This window comes from Schistocerca piceifrons, chromosome 11 (genome assembly GCF_021461385.2).
Source record: "Schistocerca piceifrons isolate TAMUIC-IGC-003096 chromosome 11, iqSchPice1.1, whole genome shotgun sequence".
Lineage (NCBI taxonomy): Eukaryota > Metazoa > Arthropoda > Insecta > Orthoptera > Acrididae > Schistocerca > Schistocerca piceifrons.
The window spans coordinates 128,221,525-128,243,481 of record NC_060148.1 but is presented as its reverse complement, the minus strand read 5'-3'; the positions used below and the strand labels follow the sequence as shown (position 1 = coordinate 128,243,481).

Here is a 21,957-nt window from a genome sequence, read left to right as displayed (position 1 = left end):
ACAACAATGCTTCAAATATGTCGGGGAAGTATACTGGTCTACAAGCAACAATCAAGGAGAAATGTGAATTTGCCACATTTGTACAATGTGCGAGACATTCACTAAACTTGGTAGGTGTCCAAGCTTCTGGGTCTGTAGCAGAGTAACGAAGTTTTTTAAAATGGTTCAGAGAGTGTACAACTTTTTGTCGAGCTGTACCCACCAATAGAATATATCGACATAACATTTCGGTTCAAAAAATATTGTTAAAAGGGTTTGACAAACCTGATGCTCAGCTCGAGCTAATGCAGTAAGCGCCTTGCATGAATGTCATAAATTATAGAAACTTTGACGTCTATCGCTGAAAAAACAGACCAGGCATTAGAAACAAGAGACGAAGCCCTTAGTCTGTCCAGAAAAATGGAAAAGCAAAAATTTACTAACGTAAATTTGGAGCTCTATATTGGAAAGAATAGACAAAACAAGTAATTATCTTCAGAAAGAAACAAACACCGCACGGTGCAACTAACGTGTTTGCTTCACTTGATTTTGTCATTAACGTCAGGGATAAATTTGAGACTTCGAATCGACCGCTAAAGAAAGAAACCCGGAATCTGATTACAAGGACCTACCTCGAAGAACAAAAAGTAGAAGCTCACGCCAGAGTTTTTCTGATGGCTCTGCACCGTCAGTCCAACTGAATGGAAAAGAGAAATTCAAAGTAGAAACCTTTCTTCCCGTAACTGATACCCTGAGCGTTAATCTAAAACAGCGATTAAGTTCGAATGAGAACACCAGTCGACGTTTTGGTTTATTTTTTCGCTTGAAAACTCTGAATTCCGAATAGCTGAGATAAAGTCACAAAGAATTTGCTGAAATTTATTATGAGGATGTTAATGAGCAAGAGTTGGAAACGGAATGTCTGCATTTAACAGAATATTTGACAATTGCTCATAGTAAAAAATGGGGGAACTAATAGTATATTGGAAAATATATCACCTTTGGAAAGAAAACAAAATTGGAGACATTTCCAAATGTAGAAATCGCATTGAGAATAAGCATGATGGTAAACAACCGCAGTACGGAACGCTCCTTCTCCAAACTGAAAAGAATTAAAACTGTAGCTTTTGAAGAAGTGATTGACGACGTTGCCCATCTCAAATCTAGAAGGGTACCTCTTCAGTCAACATAGATTTCTAAACACTAACCTGTGAATGCTAAAAGAGTTAATTTTGTGGATTATATTACATTATCTATTGGTTTAATGTGACTGTAAATAAATAACAATACATCTAGAGCCTCGCTCATTTACTTTCTTTGTCTATTTTGACAGAATAGTGCTCTGTCAAGGTAATAAAGGCGCCATATCGTAATGTGCCCAGGGCCTCCTATAGATTAAAGACGGCCACTTTTGCTGCGACTAGCGAGAAGTTGTTGTCGTGCGCCATCTTGAACTTTGACGAAAAAGATGGCGACAATGTGATTTTCCCCATTAGCGCCACATCAAAGGTTGTAGTCAAAAGTGGCTCAAAGCACGATGGGACTCGAACCTGCGACCGTAGCAGCAGCGCGGTTCCGGACTGAAGCGCCTAGAACCGCTCGGTCACAACGGCCGGCTAGGCACTGCAGTAGCTTGTATGACAATTGCATTTGGAAGAGAGCGGCAGAGAAAACAAACATACTTTAGTGAAGCCGTGAGTATTACATCGAGATGATAAAAGTATTCAGCAAAATTTGTTGCGAGAAGACGTCAAGTCTTAAATAATTACTTATGAATGGATGAGAGTACATTTCAGTATTTTCTAAGAACACTTCAGAAATGCAACATGTGCAGAAGACAGGCTCACTGACACACTGTGATTTCTTGATGCAGGGGACAGCTGCTCTAGTTTACAATACAGCAATCTAATATCACAGAGCACATTAATCTAAGTAATTCCAGAAACATGTGAAGCGATTTATAAGACACTGAAGGAGGAATATCTGAAGGTAAATAATTGTTCAGTACACTATATGGGGAATAAGAACTATTTTTATGTATGAATAATTTTTAATTAATAGAATTAATATTCCAACGAGCAAGCAAAATGGAATACAAACGTCTCAAAAATGAAATCGACAGGAAGTGCAAAATGGCTAAGCAGGGATGGCTAAGGGACAAATTTAAGGATGTAGAGGCATATATGACTAGGGGTAAGATAGAGAATGCCTACAGGAAAAATAAAGAGACCTTTGGAGAAAAGAGAACCACTTGTATGAATATCAAGAGCTCAAATGGAAACCCAGTTTTAGGGAAACAAGGGAAAGCAGAAAGGTTGAAGGAGTATATAGAGGGTCTATACAAGGGCAAGGTACTTGAGGGCAATATTATGTGAATGGAAGTGGATGTAGATGAAACTGAAATGACAGATATGATACTACGTGAAGAGTTTGACAGAGCACTGGAAGACCTGAGTCGAAACAAGGTTCCAGGAGTAGACAACATTCCATTAGAACTACTGACAGCCTTGGGAGAGCCAGTCCTGACAAAACTCTACCATCTGGTGAGCAAGATGTATCAGACAGGTGAAATACCGTCAGACTTCAAGAATAATTCCAGTCCCAAAGAAAGCAGGTGTTGACAGATGTGAAAATTACCGAACTATCAGTTGAATAAGCCACTGCTGCAAAATACTAACGCGAATTCTTTACAGACGAATGGAAAAACTGATAGAAGTCGACCTCAGGGAAGATCAGTTTGGATTCCGTAGAAATATTGGAACAAGTGAGGCAATACTGACCCTATGACTTATCTTAGAAGCTAGATTAAGAAAAGGCAAACCTACATTTCTAGCATTTGTAGACCTAGAGAAAGCTTTTAACAATGTTGACTGGAATACTATTTTTTAAATTCTTAAGTTGGCAGGGGTAAAATACAGGCAGCGAAAGGCTATTTATAATTTGTACAGAAAGCAGATGGCAGTTATAAGAGTCGAGGGACATGAAAGGGAAGCAGTGGTTGGGAAGGGAGTGAGACAGGGTTGTAGCCTCTCCCCGATGTTATTCAATCTGTATATTGAGCAAGCAGTAAAGGAAACAAAAGAAAAATTCGGAGTAGGCATTAAAATTCATGGAGAAGAAGTAAAAACTGAGGTTCGCCGATGACATTGTAATTCTGTCAGAGACAGCAAAAGACTTGGAAGAGCAGTTGAACGGAATGGGCAGTGTCTTGAAAGGAGGATATAAGATGAACATCAACAAAAGCAAAACGAGGAAAATGGAATGCAGTCGAATTAAGTCGGGTGATGCTGAGGAAATTAGATAAGGAAATGAGACGCTTAAAGTAGTAAGCGAGTTTTGCTATTTGGGGAACAAAATAACTGATGAAAGTCGGAGTATAGCAGATATAAAATGTAGACTGGCAATGGCAAGGAAAGCGTTTCTGAAGAAGAGAAATTTGTTAACATCGAGAATAGATTTCAGTGTCAGGAAGTCGTTTCTGAAAGTAGTGGTATGGAGTGTAGCCATGTATGGAAGTGAAACGTGGACGATAAATAGTTTGGACGAGAAGAGAATAGAAACTTTCGAAATGTGGCGCTACAGAAGAATGCTGAAGATTAGATGGGTAGATCACATAACTAATCGGTTGGTAGAACATGTTCTGAGGCATCAAGGGATCACCAATTTAGTATTGGAGGGCTGCATGGAAGGTAAAAATCGCAGAGGGAGAAGAAGAGATGAATACACTAAACAGATTCAGAAGGATGTAGGATGCAGTAGGTAATGGGACATGAAGCTAGTACAGGATAGAGTAGCATGGAGAGCTGTATCAAACCAGTCTCTGGACTGAAGACAACAACAACAACAACATTGCAACGAGTACAGAAGTAATAAAAAGCACGAAACAGATGAGACACTCTAACTTGTGGCATCCAGATTTCAAAAATAGACAAAGTAGAATGGAAAGGTTAGGCTTTTTTTTTAATTATTTGAGAGTATGGCCACATTCTCTATTCAGACTTGCTGAAAAGCTTCCTGAATGTTTCCAGATGTAGAGGTGGACGGGTGTAACTGTGATTGCGGATATGAAATCGCTGCAGCATATCCCACCAACCCAAGCACACGGCTAAGAGCATTCATTGTGCTCCTTGCTCACCCCCACCCCAGTCGAAGCAGTGGCCGGTGATAGCACTTTAGTATTTTTTCATTATGTTGGTGTTTTGCTTAGGTTACAATAAGTTCGCATGGTTCAACTGGCTGTAAGCACTATGGGATTTAACATCTGAGCTCATCAGTCCCCTAGACTTAGAACTACTTAAACCTGAATAACGTAAGGACATCACACACATCCACGCTCGAGGCAGGATTCGAACCTGCGGGCGTAGCAGCAGCGCGGTTCCGTAATGAAGCGCCTAGGACCGCTCGGCCACAGCGGCCGGCCTACAACAAGTTACACACTTCAACAAGTTTTTTGTTTTTGTAAGTACTGGTGCAGCGTCGAGGGTAACCGCAGCCACGGTCTCCGAGCTGATAGTCCGTGCTCCTGAAAACGTCGTCGAACTGTTCGTGCAGATGGTTGTTGTCTTGCAAACGTCCCCATCTGTTGACTCAGGGATCGAGACGTGGCTGCACGATCCGTTACAGCCATGCGGATAAGATGCCTGTCATCTTGCCTGCTATTGATACGAGGCCGTTGGGATCCACTACGGCGTTCCGTATTACCCTCCTGAACCCACCGATTCCATATTCTGCTAACAGTCATTGGATCTCGACCAACGCGAGCATCAATGTCGCGATACGATAAACCGCAATCGCGATAGACTTACATCAAAGTCGGAAACGTGATGGTACGCATTCCTCCTCCTCACACGAGGCATCACAACAACGTTTCACCACGCAACGCCGGTCAACTGCTGTTTGTGTATGAGAAATCGGTTGGAAACTTTCCTCATGTCAGCACGTTGTAGGTGTCGCCACCGACGCCAACTTTGTGTAAATGCTCAGAAAAGCTAATCATTTGCATATCACAGCATCTTCGTCCTGTCAAATTTCGCGTCTGTAGCATGTCATCTTCGTGTGTAGCAATTTTAATGACCGGTAGTGTATTTATACAAGTGACGCATAGGTTAATTTTTCCAGTTGCACGAAGTCCTTTCTCGCCGTTATTTTATGATTCGATTTTTGTGGGTTTGTCTCGACTTTAGTACCAACATTTATGATAATCCTATTTCAACAGGAACAATGATGTACATAATTATAATACCGGAAAGTAAAGCGCAATTACGTCACACTAAGATTGTCTGTAGTTCAAACACTGTTTCACAATGAGGCAGCCAAAAGTTCTGAGCATATAAAATGCCTGACAGACACAAAGTAAAATTTGAAACTAAACTTTGGCTTGGAAACTGTGGCGTCGATAGTTAACAATGCCACGACTTAGGTGCCCGCTCTCGTTAGTTGGCACTACGAGAGAAGACAATGCCGCCCACACCACCCTCTGGCCGACGCTGAGGAGCTTAGCGAGTGCCGTGTTGATTTCAACCTCCTTTCATCAAGAGCAGACGGTATGGAAATATCGCTTGTAGTACCGAGTTGGCTAGCTTGCTATTTGACTTTGTATGAGTTACGTTGAGTTAAAGTTTGGACAGCAACGGGTATTTGTTACTTTTGAGATTATACAGAACAGTCATCCTAACTTCACAAGATTAGACATGGACTACGGTTTTGCACCTAAGTGCTCATCCTAGCCAAAGTTACGTATGCATTTGATACGAGGGTCAGTCCGAAAGAATTGCAATTTATGTAAAAATACAGTTTTCATTCTGCATGTGTGAAAGTTTTACAGTCTGTAGGTACATCCTTCCCGCTTGTTTTCAAACTTAGTTCAACCTGTTCCCGTGAGTGGCGCCGTCACAGCACGTCTTCAAGATGGCTGCTACACTTTACGTTCGTCAGAAGCGACGTGCTGTCATAGAATTCCTGTGCTTTGAAAACGAGACTGCGGGAAACAGTTCGTAGTAATACACGGAAAGTCATCTAGTAAAACAGAAGTAATATTCGGCGTTCCCAAGGAAGTGTTACAGGCCCTCTATTGTTCCTGGTCTATATTAACGACATAGGAGACAGCCTGAGTAGCCGTCTTTGATTGTTTGCAGACGATGATGTCATCAACCGTCTTGTAAAGTCATCAGATGATCAAAACGAATTGCAAAATGATTTAGATATCTATATGATGCGAAAAGTGGCAAGTGACCCTGAATAAAGAAAAGTGTGATGTTATTCATATGAGTATTAAAAGAAATCCGCTCAATTTCGATTACGCGAAAAGTCACACAAATGTGAGGGCTGTAAATTCAACTAAATACTTAGGGATTACAATTACAAATAACCTAAATTGGAACGATCACATAGATAATATTGTGGGTAGAGCGATTCATTGGCAGAACACTTAAAAGGTGCAACAGGTCTACTAAAGAGACTGCTTACACCACGCTTGTCCGCCCTATTCTGGAGTATTGCTGTGCGGTGTGGGATCCGCATCAAGTGGGACTGACGGATGACACCGTAAAAGTACAAAGAAGGGCAGCTCGTTTTGTATTATTGCGAAATAGCGGAGATAGTGCCACAGACATGATACGTGAATTGTAGTGGGAATCATCAAAACAAAGGCGTTTTTTGTTGCGACGGGGTCTTCTCATGAAATTTCAATCACTAGTTTTCTCCTCAGATTGCAAGATAAAATAAGAGAAATCAGGGCTCGCACAGAAAAATTTAAGTGCTCGTTTTTCCCGCGTGCCGCTCGAGAGTGGAACAGAGACAGCATGAAGGTGGTTCATTGAACCCTCTGCCAGGCGCTTTATTGTGAATAGCAGAGTAATCACATAGATGTAGATGAGGATTGTCCTCGCAGCGGCAGGCCTCGTACTGCACACACTCCAGACAATGTGCAGAGAGTTAACGAACTGCTGACTGCTGAGAGACACATCACAGTGAACGAATTGTCACGCTACGTTGGAATAGGGGAAGGAAGTGTTTGCAGATTACTGAAAGTGTTGGCGTTAAAATAGATTTGTGCCAGATGGGTTCCCAGGATGTTGACAGTGGCTCACAAAGAAACAAGGAAAACGGTATGCAGCGAACTTTTGGAACAGTACGAGAACGGTGGAGATGAATTTCTCGGAAGAATTGTGACAGGTGATGAAACATGGCTCCATCATTTTTCACCAGAGACGAAGACGCAATCAATTGAGTCGCCTAACGCAAATTCACCCAAGAAAAAAAAATTGAAAACCACACCTTCTGATGGAAAAGTTATGGCTACGGTGTTTTTGGATTCTGAAGGACTCTTGCTTGTGGACATCATGCCAAGTGGAACCACCATAAATTCTGATGCATATGTGAGGACCCTGAAGAAACTTCGAGCTCGACTGAGTCGTGTGACAATGCACGGCCACGTGTCAGTCAAAAAACCGTGGAAGCGATCACAAAACTCGAAAGGACAACACTGAAACACCTGCCTTACAATCCTGACCTGGCTCCATGTGACTATCATCTCTTTGGGAAACTGAAAGACTCTCTTTGTGGAACAAGGTTTGAAGATGACGACTCCCTTGTGCACGCTGCCAAACAGTGGCTCTAACAGGTTGGTCCAGAATTTTACCGTGCGGGTATACAGCCGCTGGTTCCAAGATGGCGTAAGGCAGTTGAGAGGGATGGAAATTATGTGGAGAAATGAAAATATTGTTCCTAAAGGACGTATCTACACACTGTAAAACTTTAAAACATGTAGAATAAAAGATGGATGTTTAAAAAAATTGTGTGCATTTCTTTTGGAGGGGCCCTCGTATTTAGTTGTGTTTTTGACACTAAAGTGTTAAATTTACATGCAGTACCGAAGTGCTTCACCTCTCTTGCTTCTAGTCGCTTCCTTCACTCTCGGCCTATTTTACAGAAGCAATTCACAGAAGCAGACCCACGCACCGCCAATCCAGCCGGGATACAAAGAAAAGATCCATGGTTTAATCACCAAATTCGGCGGATTCTGAGGAAGAAGAGGCCGTTGCACACTCAGTTCAAAAGGGAACGCGCAATGACAAGCGAAAGTTAGTAGAGATTCGTGCGTCTGTGAAAAGATCCATGCGCGAAGCATAGAACTACCACCGTCACAGCCTGGCAAAAGATCTAGCAGAGAACCCGAGGAAAATTCTGGTCTCACGGAGAATCGCTAAGCGGGTCTAAAGGCACCCCCCCCCCCCCCACACACACACACACGCTACTGCATGCTCGACAATCGTGCTTGTGCAAGCTTGCTTGACCGTGTCTAGGATAAATTAGCGCAAACAGCTCACCTTATTCGTCCACGAGACTCAGAGGGCCATAGACACGGGTTCCCAGGTAGATGCCGTGTTTCTTGACTTCCGCAAGGCGTTCGATACAGTTCCCCCCAGTCGTTTAATGAACAAAGTAAGATCATATGGACTATCAGACCAATTGTGTGATTGGATTGAAGAGTTCCTAGATAACAGAACGCAGCATCTCAATCTCAATGGAGAGAAGTCTTCCGAAGTAAGAGTGATTTCAGGTGTGCCGCAGGGGAGTGTCGTAGGACCGTTGCTATTCACAATGTATGTAAATGATCTTGTGGATGACATCGGCAGTTCACTGAGCCTTTTTGTGGATGATGCTGTGATATGTCGAGGTTGTAACAATGGAAAATTGTACTGAAATGCAGGACGATCTGCAGCGAATTGACGCTTGGTCTGGGAATGGCAATTGAATCTCAATGCAGACAAGTGTAATGTGCTGCGAATACATAGAAAGAAGGATCCCTTATCATTTAGCTACAATCTAGCAGCTCAGCAACTGGAAGCAGTTAACTCCATAAATTATCAGGGAGTACGCATCAGGAGTGATTTAAAATGGAGTGAACATATAAAGTTGATTGTCGGTAAAGCAGATGCCAGACAGAGATTCCTTGGAAGAATCCTAAGGAAATGCAATCCGAAAACAAAGGAAGTAGGTTACAGTACCGTTGTTCGCCCACTGCTCGAATACTGCTCAGTAGTGTGGGATCCGTACCAGATAGGGTTGACAGAAGAGATAGAGAATATCCAACGGAGAGCAGCGCGCTTCGTTACGAGATCATTTAGTAATCGTGAAAGCGTTACGGAGATGATAGAGAAACTCCAGTGGAAGACTCTGCAGGATAGACGCTCAGTAGCTCTGTATGGGCTTTTGTTGAAGTTTCGAGAACATACCTTCACAGAGGAGTCGAGCAGTATATTGCTCCCTCGTACGTATATCTCGCGAAGAGACCGTGAGGATAAAATCAGAGAGATTACGGCCCACACAGAGGCACACCGACAATCCTTCTTTCCACGAACAATACGAGACTGGAATAGAAGGGAGAACCGATAGAGGTACTCAAAGTACCCTCCGCCACACACCGTCAGGTAGCTTGCGGAGTATGGATGTAGAACATCAGGCTTGCACAAGCAGCTTGGCGCTTGACCGAATTTCGATTATGCGTGCTTGTGCAAGCATCCAAGCGCGTCCATGCTTGCTCGTGTGTGCCTAGAGTAGGGAGGCTTGAACAAGCACACATCTGTCATTCGGTCACAGACTGTGGAGAGCGCGCGTTTATTTAGATTTTGCGTCTTTCCTTCTTGGTTCTGATGTCGGACCGGGAAGTGTTGGAGGAATGTATTAGGTGCTACGAAAGACACCCATGCTTATGGAATATTAAAAGCAATGAATATCACGATAAAACGAAAAGAGACGAGTATATGAGGTACTTCTCACAAAGTACAACGAAATAAAGCCATCAGCAACTAAAGATACTGTTGTTGTGGTCTTCAGTCCTGAGACTGGTTTGATGTGGCTCTCCATGCTACTCTATCCTGTGCAAGCTGCTTCATCTCCCGGTACCTACTGCAACCTACATCCTTCTGAATCTGCTTAGTGTATTCATCTCCCGGTCTCCCTCTACGATTTTTACCCTCCATGCTGCCCTCCAATACTAAACTGATGATCCCTTGATGCGTCGGAACATGTCTTACCAACACATCCATTCTTCTGGTCAAGTTGTGCCACAAACTCCTCTTCTCCCCAATCCTATTCAATACCTCATTAGTTATGTGATCTACCCATCTAATCTTCAGCATTCTTATGTAGCACCACATTTCGAAAGCTTCTATTTTCTTGTCCAAACTGTTTATCGTCCACCTTTCACTTCAATACATGGCTACACTCCACACAAATACTTTCAGAAACGACTTCCTGACAAATCTATACTCTATGTTTACAAATTCCTCTTCTTCAGAAACGCCTTCCTTGCCATTGCCAGTCTACATTTTATATCCTCTCTACTTCGGCCATCGTCAGTTATTTTGCTCCCTAAATAGCAAAACTCCTTTACTACTTTAAGTGTCTCATTTCCTAATTCCCTCAGCATCACCGGGCTTAATTCGACTACATTCCATTATCCTCGTTTTGCTTTTGTTGATGTTCATCTTATATCCTCTTTTCAAGATACTGTCCATTCCGTTCAACTGCTCTTCCAAGTCCTTTGCTGTCTCTGACACAATTACAATGTCATCGGCGAACCTTGAAATTTTTATTTCTTCTCCATGAATTTTAATACCTACTCCGAATTTTTCTTTTGTTTCCTTTACTGCTTGCTCAATATGCAGATTGAATAACATCGGGGAGAGGCTACAAACCTGTCTCACTCCCTTCCCAACCACTGCTTCCCTTTCATGTCCTTCGACTCTTATAACTGCCATCTGGTTTCTGTACAAATTGTAAATAGCCTTTCGCTCCCTGTATTTTACCCCTGCCACCTTTAAAATTTGAAAGAGTATTCCAGTCAACATTGTCAAAAGCTTTCTCTAAGTCTACAAATGCTAGAAATTTAGGTTTGCCTTTCCTTAATCTATTTTCTAAGATAATTCGTAGGATCAGTATTGCCTCACGCGTTCCAACATTTCTACGGAATCCAAACCGATCTTCCCCGAAGTCGGCTTCTACCACTTTTTCCATTCGTCTGTAAAGACTGTTATTAAGAAAATTAATACATTACGAACGAATTACAGGCGAGGAAAAAGGAAACGTGACAGCACTTACAAATCAGGGGCTGCAGCAGATGAAGTTTACAGACCTGTTCCGTGGTAAACAAACTGATGCTTGTACGTGATTGCTTTAGTCGTGTGGAGGCGCGAGGAACTTGCGCAGGCTTGAGCAAGCGTGATTGTCAAACATGCAGTAGCGTGTGTGCGGGCCTTAAGGCTTTCATTCAGCCCCTTGTTGACCATTCCGTTGTGGCAGTGAAACATAGCAAACCGAAAGCTGAAGTTTTAAATTTCACATTCGAGAAACCGTTCTCGCATAAGAAACGTACAAACGTACCGTCGTTTGACTATCGGACAGACTCCCGTATGGACGACACAGTAGGAAGCATCGTAGAAAAACAGATTTTTTTTTTATTTACACGTCAAGTTCCGTAGGACCAAATTGAGAATCAAATCTCCAGGGTCATGGAACGTGCCAGTACATGAACTTACAACATAAAAGTAATAACAGACAAAAATAAATGTTCATGAACCTGAAAAAAGTCAGTCCATAAGTTTAAGAAAACGCTATCAGCAATACAATGAGAATCATTGTAATTTTTCAACGAACTCCTCGACAGAATAGGAGGAGTGACCCATGAGGAAACTCTTCATTTTCGATTTGAAAGCGCGTGGATTACTGCTAAGATTTTTGAATTCGAGTTGTAGCTTATTGAAAATGGATGCAGCAGTATACTGCACTCCTTTTTGCACAAGAGTTAAAGAACTCCAATCCAAACGCAGGTTTGATTTTTGCCGAGTATTAACCTAGTGAAAGCTGCTTATTCTTAGGAATAAAATAATATTGGTAACAAGAAACGACAATAAGGAATATACATATTGAGAGGCCAACGTCAAATTACCCAGACTCGTGAAGGGAGGTCGACAAGAGGTTCGTGAACTCCCACCACTTACTGCCCGAACTGCCCGTTTCTCAGCCAAAAATATCCTTTTAGAATGGGAAGAGTTACCCCAAAATATAATACCATACCACATAAGTGAATGAAAATAAGCAAAGTAGACTAATTAACGAGTCGGAGTATCACTCACTTTTCATACCGTTCGAATAGTGAAAATGGCAGTAGTAAGTATTTGAACAAAATCCTGAACGTGGGCTTTCCACGACAGCTTACTAACTACCTGAACACCTAGAAATTTGAACTGTTCAGTTTCACTAATCACACGCCCGTTCTGTGAGATTAAAACGTCAGGTTTTGTTGAATTGTGTGTTAGAAACTGTAAAATCTGAGTCTTACTGTGATTTAACGTTAGTTTATTTTCTACAAGCCATGAACTGAGGTCATGTACTGCACTACTTGAAATCGAGTCAATATTGCACACAACATCCTTTCCTACCAAGCTAGTGTCATCAGTAAACAGAAATATTTTCGAGTTACCCATAATACTAGATGGCATATCATTTATACACTCCTGGAAATTGAAATAAGAACACCGTGAATTCATTGTCCCAGGAAGGGGAAACTTTATTGACACATTCCTGGGGTCAGATACATCACATGATCACACTGACAGAACCACAGGCACATAGACACAGGCAACAGAGCATGCACAATGTCGGCACTAGTACAGTGTATATCCACCTTTCGCAGCAATGCAGGCTGCTATTCTCCCATGGAGACGATCGTAGAGATGCTGGATGTAGTCCTGTGGAACGGCTTGCCATGCCATTTCCACCTGGCGCCTCAGTTGGACCAGCGTTCGTGCTGGACGTGCAGACCGCGTGAGACGACGCTTCATCCAGTCCCAAACATGCTCAATGGGGGACAGATCCGGAGATCTTGCTGGCCAGGGTAGTTGACTTTTCTAGAGCACGTTGGGTGGCACGGGATACATGCGGACGTGCATTGTCCTGTTGGAACAGCAAGTTCCCTTGCCGGTCTAGGAATGGTAGAACGATGGGTTGGATGTACCGTGCACTATTCAGTGTCCCCTCGACGATCACCAGTGGTGTACGGCCAGTGTAGGAGATCGCTCCCCACACCATGATGCCGGGTGTTGGCCCTGTGTGCCTCGGTCGTATGCAGTCCTGATTGTGGCGCTCACCTGCACGGCGCCAAACACGCATACGACCATCATTGGCACCAAGGCAGAAGCGACTCTCATCGCTGAAGACGACACGTCTCCATTCGTCCCTCCATTCACGCCTGTCGCGACACCACTGGAGGCGGGCTGCACGATGTTGGGGCGTGAGCGGAAGACGGCCTAACGGTGTGCGGGACCGTAGCCCAGCTTCATGGGGACGGTTGCGAATGGTCCTCGCCGATACCCCAGGAGCAACAGTGTCCCTAATTTGCTGGGAAGGGGCGGTGCGGTCCCCTACGGCACTGCGTAGGATCCTACGGTCTTGGCGTGCATCCGTGCGTCGCTGCGGTCCGGTCCCAGGTCGACGGGCATGTGCACCTTCCACCGACCACTGGCGACAACATCGATGTACTGTGGAGACCTCACGCCCCACGTGTTGAGCAAGTCGGCGGTACGTCCACCCGGCCTCCCGCATGCCCACTATACGCCCTCGCTCAAAGTCCGTCAACTGCACATACGGTTCACGTCCACGCTGTCGCGGCATGCTACCAGTGTTAAAGACTGCGATGGAGCTCCGTATGCCACGGCAAACTGGCTGACACTGACGGCGGCGGTGCACAAATGCTGCGCAGCTAGCGCCATCCGACGGCCAACACCGCGGTTCCTGGTGTGTCCGCTGTGCCGTGCGTGTGATCATTGCTTGTACAGCCCTCTCGCAGTGTCCGGAGCAAGTACGGTGGGTCTGACACACCGGTGTCAATGTGTTCTTTTTTCCATTTCCAGGAGTGTATAAATAAGGAACAGGAGCGGCCCCAACACTGATCCCTGGGGCAACCCCCACTTGACAGTACCCCACTCAGACCCCACATCACAGCCGTTATAAACATTGTGAATGATGACCTTTTGCTGCCTGTTGCTAAAGTAAGTGGTGAACCAATTGTGAGCTACTCCCCGCATTCCGTAATGGTCCAACTTCTGGAGCAATATTTTGTGATCAACACAGTCAAATGCCTTAGTTAAATAAAAAAATACGCCAAGCGTTCGGAACTTTTTGTTTAGTCCAGCCAGTACCTCACAGAGAAAAGAGAATATAGCATTTTCAGTTGTTAAACGACTTCTAAAGCCGAACTGTACATTTGATAGCAAATCGTGTGGTATAAAATGATCAATTAACCTTACATACACAGCCTTTTCAATAACTTTTGCAAACACTGATGGCATAGAAATAGGTCTAAAATTATCTACATTATCCCTTTCTCCCGTTTTATAAAATCGGCTTTACTTTACTGTGGAAGCAAATAGATCACAAGGTCCGGGTGGAATCCTAATTCGATTTTACAAACGTTACTTTACGGCACTGGCCTCTTACCTAGCCTGCATTTATCGTCAATCTCTCGCCGAGCACAAAGTCCCAAGCGACTGGAAAAAGCGCAAGTGATTCCAGTATGTAAGAAGGGTAAAAGAACGGACCCACAAAGTTACGGACCAATATCCCTGTTTGCTACAGAGTCCTTGAACATATTCTCAGTTCGAATATAATGAGATTTCTTGAGACAGAAGCTTATGTCCACGAAATCGTCGAAACCACATTTAAGGTTAACTGAAAACCATTTATTGCAGCGGGCTGGCTGGTTTTGCAGTTCCAGCTCCATTTACTATCGATACAAATACAGTGAAAGAGGAATTAAGTGGATATCGAAACCACACTTTTCATATCACTTCCCTCTCCTCTCGCTTATTCGAGATATGTCAACAAAAGCAGGTTATATTAACGAGGTCACGTGCGTCGTATTAAGGGCGCCGTTGTTCTGATCTTCACACCTGAGACTGGTTTGATGCAGCTCTCCATGCTACTCTATCCTGTGCAAGCTTCTTCATCTCCCAGTACCTACTGCAACCTACATCCTTCTAAATCTGCTTAGTGTATTCATCTCTTGGTCTCCCTCTACTATTTTTACCCTCCACGCCGCCCTCCAATACTAAATTGGTGATCCCTTGATGCCTCAGATTATGCCCTACCAACCGATCCCTTCTAGTCAAGTTGTGCCGCAAATTTCTCTTCTCCCCAATTCTATTCAATACCTCCTCATTAGTTATGTGATCTAACCATCTAATCTTCAGCATTCTTCTGTAGCACCACATTTCGAAAGCTTGTACTCTCTTCTTGTCCAAACTATTTATCGTCCATGTTTCACTTCCATACATGGCTACACTCCATACAAATACTTTCAGAAACGACTTCCTGACACTTAAATCTATACTCGATGTTAAATTTCTCTTCTTCAGAAACGCTTTCCTTGCCATTGCCAGTCTATATTTTATATATTCTCTACCTCGACCAGTATCAGTTATTTTGCTCCCCAAATAGCAAACCTCATATACTACTTTAAGTGTCTCATTTCCTAATCTAATTCCCTCAGTATCACCCGACTTAATTCGACTACATTCCATTATCCCCGTTTTGCTTTTGTAAAGGAACGAATTTGTTTGTCAAATGCGTACTTGTGTAACCGCTAATCTATGAAAAATCCGTACACATACAAATAAAGTTTGTCATTTGAACTTCACTTTGAAACAGGCGCTGTTTGTGCATTTTGACAGCAGTGGGAACGGCCACGAATACGGACAAAGCAGACCTGATACTGACTTTGGTACTGTGTTTCAAGACGATGGTCTAAGGAATGGCTTGACATGAGAGATTTACACACGAAAATCTGCTAAAGGAAATTTTACTCAGAAAATCCGGTGATTGCATGGGCTTTCTTCGAATGGGCAATTAAACTTTAAAATTTGTTGGGGCCCATGTAAAAGAGGAAACGTCTGTGTCAAATTCGCTTCCGCCCTCGCCACAGATGTGTCAAACAAGCTCGTACACGTAGAAGAAAGATTGTCAGCTTGAACACACTTCAAGCAGACGCTTTTCGTGTACCCCAGTACTGTATTTTGGCACCAGTGAGAATGGCTACAAATGGAGATAAAGCATTTCTAAATAAAAAAGAACTAATACAAATCGCTGGGCCAAGGAACTGCTTTAACATGAGAGAGAAATACACACATGGAAAGTTAACGGAAATGTTACACTCAGAACCTGATGATTACGTAACTCTCTGCGGTTGGGGCAGTGAAACGTTCAATAACTTGTTTAGCATTACTTCGTCCTCACATTGAAAAACATGACACATGAACGCGAAAATGTATTCTCTTCTATTCGCTGCTTTGACATTTCAATAAAATACCACAATATAGGAACATGCAGCCGCCATCGTCCACAGAAGAACCGGAGTATTTCAATTTCTTTTATTTCATTGCACTCCCGCTTGTATGTTATGCGTAAAATAATGGTTTTCTTCTTAATCCCTTCCTGCGTAATATAGGTCTGGGAAGGACATTATAAGATGACTTTCTTTAATATGTATATTTATATATGTGTTAGAGAGAGAGAGAGAGAGAGAGAGAGAGAGAGAGAGAGAGAGAGAGAGAGAGAGATTTATTTTTGATTGAGATTTTTGCTTTAAGTCTTAACTGGTACCTGAATTTTGGTTGCTGCCTCCTTTCGTGATTAGCCTCTGCACCAGTTGGTGACGTATTACAATTTGGAGGAAGTTATTGTTCTTTAAGGTTTAAAATACTTGGCCGTATTGCTGATAGCTTTGAGCCCAAGTTTTCGTAGCTTTTCATACCTACGGGACCACTGTTGTAAGTAAATAAGATCAAACAACAATCTGCTTTTCCTGAGAAAAGGAGATTGCTTAGCACACAAACTTCCTTCAGACTACACGTCCGGTCACATCAAAATTGGTCAGTGGAGTTCAGCAATATACTGTGGTACAAGAACATAATCCAGTTACTGTAAGTAAGAAATTATGAGAGGTTGTTACTTATCGAATGAAAACTATAGAGAATGCATTTCTTTTCCCGTACTTTAGTGAACTTTGTACCCTTACAATTCTGTCGATTGATAGACTGCGACGACAATGAAGTTCACCTCCTTATCCAAAAACAAGATATTTCTATTCTTCACTTCCAGAAAATTTGTATACATAAATGTTTGGCAACTCTTACACATATTTTACTCGGTTTATCACTAAAATATCAATTTTCATTAAATGTACAATACGTTCTGAGCGACGGCCTAGCAACACGTCCTCTTTCCACAAGATACAGATTAAAAGTTGCCTTTTTTTTAATAAATCGAGTTGTTCTTAGAGTCCATACTCAAAGGTTCACAACTACTACCGTTGCGGGGATTGCACGCTAAAGAGTTTCTTGCTGTCCAGATGCGCTTCACTTCAAGTACTTTTGGATTCACATTTACATTTGCGGTATTTACATACATCACTGAGCTTCATAGATTAAAATCTGACACAAACCGGTTAATAAAAAAAAACGGGCAGTGAGGCTCACACAACATTACTACATGACACCTCTACCATTTTGGTCATTGTCACTGCTGTTTTGTTTTTATCCTTGATGGTAATTTGCCTAGACGAAACAGTGAGATAAACTTACCAGCTTTTCACTAAACGTATGCGGCGAATCATCGACACAAACAACGTCTGAAATCTTGTCAACCTTCCCGTCAATCAAAATTCCTGTCAAACACGCTCTATGCTTGGAAAGGACGTCAAAGAACAGTGTACACCGTCAAATGTTCGGCAAGCATAGTAGAGTTTGACAAAATGTGATCGTTCACTGAGGCCTTCACTAGAGGAAACAGGAATTTAAGAACAGAGAAACGTTCGAAATTGTCTTCCTGGCACTATGTTATTCACGTGAGCACAGTAATTTTTAGTATTTAAAACACCTGTTGCGTGCACACGACAGATAGAATGAATAGGAAGCAATCGTAAGCAGTAATTTGCTTATGTTTTGGGCTATTTAAGACGGTAGCAGGCCCCGCCAATCTGGTTTCAAAACAATGCACGGCAGAAACGGCCCCATAAAATACCACACGTTTCGTCAAACTTGACTATGCTTGCCAAATATTTGACCATGTGCGGTGCAGTTTGACGTGTTTGTCAAGCATAGATCGTGTCTGGCGAGTTTGAGAGATTTTGATTGACAAAGTTTGACAACATGGCGAACGTTGTTTGTGTCTACTTTTCGCCGCGTATGTTTGGTGAAAAATTGTCTTATTACTATTTATCTCACTGTATCGTGAGTTTCCACTACTATGAAAACAACGATCAAGGATAAAAACAAAATACCACTGACAATTACGGAAATGGTACAGGTACCACATTTTTACCAGCCAAATATTATGCATGAAGAGGTTACGAACGATATCAATATTTTACGAATAGAGCGACATACAAGCGGAGTGGAATGAAATAAATCTAAATTCACCCTTTACTTCTGCGGACGATGTGGGCTATTTGTTCCCACTTTGCGGTATTTTAATGACCTGTCATTAGAGGAGCAAGTAGAAGAGAATAAATTTTCGCATACATGTGTCTTTTTCAGTATCACGCTGCAGCAATGCTAAAAAAGTTATAAAACGTTTCAGTGTTTATCTGCACAAAGTTGATGTAATCATCAGGTTCTGGGTGAAACATTTCTATTAACATTTTTCGAGTTGCACATTTCTCATTTTAAACCATACCCTGGACCAGCGTCTAGTTTTTGTTTAAACACAGTCCCAGAGACAACGTTAGAAATAAAATTACCAAATATGCAGCAACCAGTCGCAAAATTATGTTTTATTTATTCACTTTTGCAAATCGATTTGAACTGTAACAGCCATCATCGGTGCTTTCAACCAATATGTAGTAATACTGTCTTAAGCAGAGGTCAAACAAAGTGGTATGATCATTTTATGTCTGACCTCTGCTTAAGACAGTATTACCACTCAGAACACATTGGTTGAAAGCACCGATGATGGCTGTTAACCACTTGAAATCGATTTACAAAAGTGAATAAATAAAACAATTTTGCTACTGGTTGCTGCATATTTGGTAATTTTATGGTGTACCGTCGATGTACGACTTGGGAACGACACGGAGCCCACCATTCAAACGTTAGAAATTCTTTATCTGCATTTGTAGCCATTCCTACCGGTGCCAAAATACAATATACACGAAAAGTGTCTGCTTCAAAAGCAAGGTTAAACTGACAAGCTTTCTTAGTACGTGTACGGTCTTGATTGACAAATTCGCGCCTAGACAATAACGAACTTGACGGGCAAGTTTGCTCTCTTAGGAGGGACTCGATAAGTTTTAAAAAGTTTGATTGTCCATTCGAAGAAAGTTGATGTAATCATCGGGTTCTGAGAATAATATTTCCTTTAGCACATTTTCATGAGTACGTCTCTCATTTTAAGCTATTCCCTAGATAAGGAAACTAGTTTTTTTCTCCTTCTTTAGACACAGTGGCAAAGTCGATGGCAGAACTGCTTTGTTTACATTTGTGGCCGTGGCTCACTACACTCTAAACACACACGAACACGAATAGCGCCTGCTTGAAAGTGAGCTTAAACTGACAAACACTGCTCGAAAACTTCGTGGCTAGTTGTTGTGGCCTTCAGTCCAGAGACTGTGTTGATGCAGCTCTCCATGCTACTCAGTCCTTCATCTCCCAGTACCTACTGCAGCCTACATGCTTCTGAATCTGCTTAGTGTATTCATCTCTTGGTCTCCCTCTACGATTTTTACCCTCCACGCTGCCTTCCAATACTAAACTGGTGATCCCTTGATGCCTCAGGACATGTCCAATTAACTCATCCCTTCATCTAGACAAGTTGTGCCACAAATTCCTCTTCTCTCCAATTCTATTCAGTAGCTCATTAGTCACGTGATCTACCCATGTAATCTTCAGCTTTCTTCTGTACCACATTTCGAAAGCTTCTATTCTCTTCTTGTCCAAACTATTTATCGTCCACGTTTCACATCCATACATGGCTACATTCCATACAATTACTTTGAGAAAAAGACTTCCTGACACTTAAATCTATACTCGATATTAACAAATTTCTCTTCTGCAGAAACGCTTTCCTCGCTATTTGCCATCTACATTTTATATGCTCCCTACCTTGACCATCAGTTATTTTGCTCCCCAAATATGAAAACTCATCTACTATGAAACTTCCTCGCAGATCAAAACTGTGTGCCGGACCGAGACTCGAACTCGGACCTTTGCCTTTCGCGGGAAAGTGCTCTACCAACTGAGCTACCCAAGCACGACTCACGCCCCGTCCTCACAGCTTTACTTCTACCAGTACCTCGTCTTCTACCTTCCAAACTTTGCAGAAGCTCTCCTGTGGTAGAGCATTTGCCCGCGAAAGGCAAAGGTCCCGAGTTCGAGTCTCGGTCCGGCACACAGTTTTCATCTGCCAGGATGTTTCATATCAGCGTACACTCCGCTGTAGAGTGAAAATTTCATTCTATAAACTCATCTACTACTTTAAATGCCTCATATCCTAATCTAATTCCCTCAGCATCAGCTGATTTCATTTGACTGCATTCCATCATCCTCGTTTTTCTTTCGTTGATACTAGACAAGAGCGGTTTTGTCAAAACGTTTGATCGTTTGCGTGGGTCTGAGAAGTCTATAGCGCGCCTGCCTTTTTTTGTACCTGCATGCAGACTCCCGATAAAAGTACGTCTTTTGTGACTGTGGTGCTGTAATCGCAGAGTCCATTCGCTTCGGGACACGTGTAGGCGGCACACGAAATTGGTCGGTCAGTCGGTTGGCGCATGTGTAAGGTCCTACAGTTATATGAAAGTTACGCCTCTGATGCTCCGGGAGTTTTCCGGACAGGTGTTGTTAAAAGGCTGCCGCTGTGAGCACTCACCTTCCGGCTTCCGCTCAGCTGGCTCCGCGCACATGCTTCAGCTGCACAGCTGTACCTCTCGCCAGCAACTGCAGTGAGAGTCCACGGCTGGGCCGTAACTGCGCTAGCGGCCGCTCGAGGCCAAGCTGTGTTGCGTGACGTCACATGCCGCTGCGCTACGTTGTCAGCTCTCTCACTGCATCGCCCGCTCCCCCACCCACTGCCGAGGTTTGTTTGAGCAGTTGTCAGAGAGCGCCAGGCAACAGGCCGTACTGCACATGCGCAGCTAATGCTCGGTTTACACTCGCAAGTTATTGCAGCAATTTACTTGCGCGGAGGAACTTGCCGCGCGATTTGCCAGTGTAAAGATATCGCCAAGTCGACTTGCGACCGTAGCAATTTATTGCGGAAGTGACTTGCTGCACGTTTTCCGTTTCCAGTGTGAACACCACGCGAGAAGTATTTGCAAGTAACTTGCAGCTTTTAGGATTTATTTCTATTTCCTGCAAGTAGGAAGCGCAAGTTATAGTAAGTATGTCGTCTGCATAACACTCATATTTAACATTTTACTTAATGTGGTGACTTAATTTTATGCAACCATCTTACGTATTATATGCAAACAAATTTCAGAAATGGAGGAGAAACGGGAATGGATGAAGCAGGACACAGAACATTTTATTGAAGCCGTGGAGAGCTATCCCAAAATACGGAACGTGCATAACCGATACTTTAAGGATAGAGTGAAGAAGATGAGCGCATTAAATGAAATCTCGTCGATATTCGACTCATCTATAAAAGGAGTACATACAAAGTAGCATAACTTGAAGACACAACCTCTTTGCCACCTGCATCCACTCGCTTGTTGTTTTAGGAGTCTAGAAAAAGAGGATGTATAATTATTACTTGTTCTATTTACTTAGCTTCTCACTTTCCATTTTATGAGCATTAGGGAAAAAAACATTTTTATAAGCATATCATTCTGTAAAATGCTGTTTATTTCAATAAAAATTTAATTTCATTGTTGTGTTTTCACATACCTTCAAATAATTTTCCCTTTTCAAGACTTTAAAAAGGCTCTAT

General features: G+C 42.7%; 1 protein-coding gene across 2 annotated transcripts in view; it reads right to left on the bottom strand.

Moving 5' to 3' along the window:
* Positions 1-20,986, bottom strand: part of LOC124720248 (speckle-type POZ protein-like) — an 86,670-nt gene extending 65,684 nt beyond the window's left edge. For both annotated transcript variants that reach the window (XM_047245566.1, XM_047245567.1), the window contains exon 1: positions 20,899-20,986. In XM_047245566.1, the coding sequence (XP_047101522.1) occupies positions 20,899-20,932 (34 nt within the window). In that variant the 5' untranslated portion in view covers positions 20,933-20,986. The remainder of the gene's footprint in view (positions 1-20,898) is intronic.
* Positions 20,987-21,957: the final 971 nt, after the last annotated feature.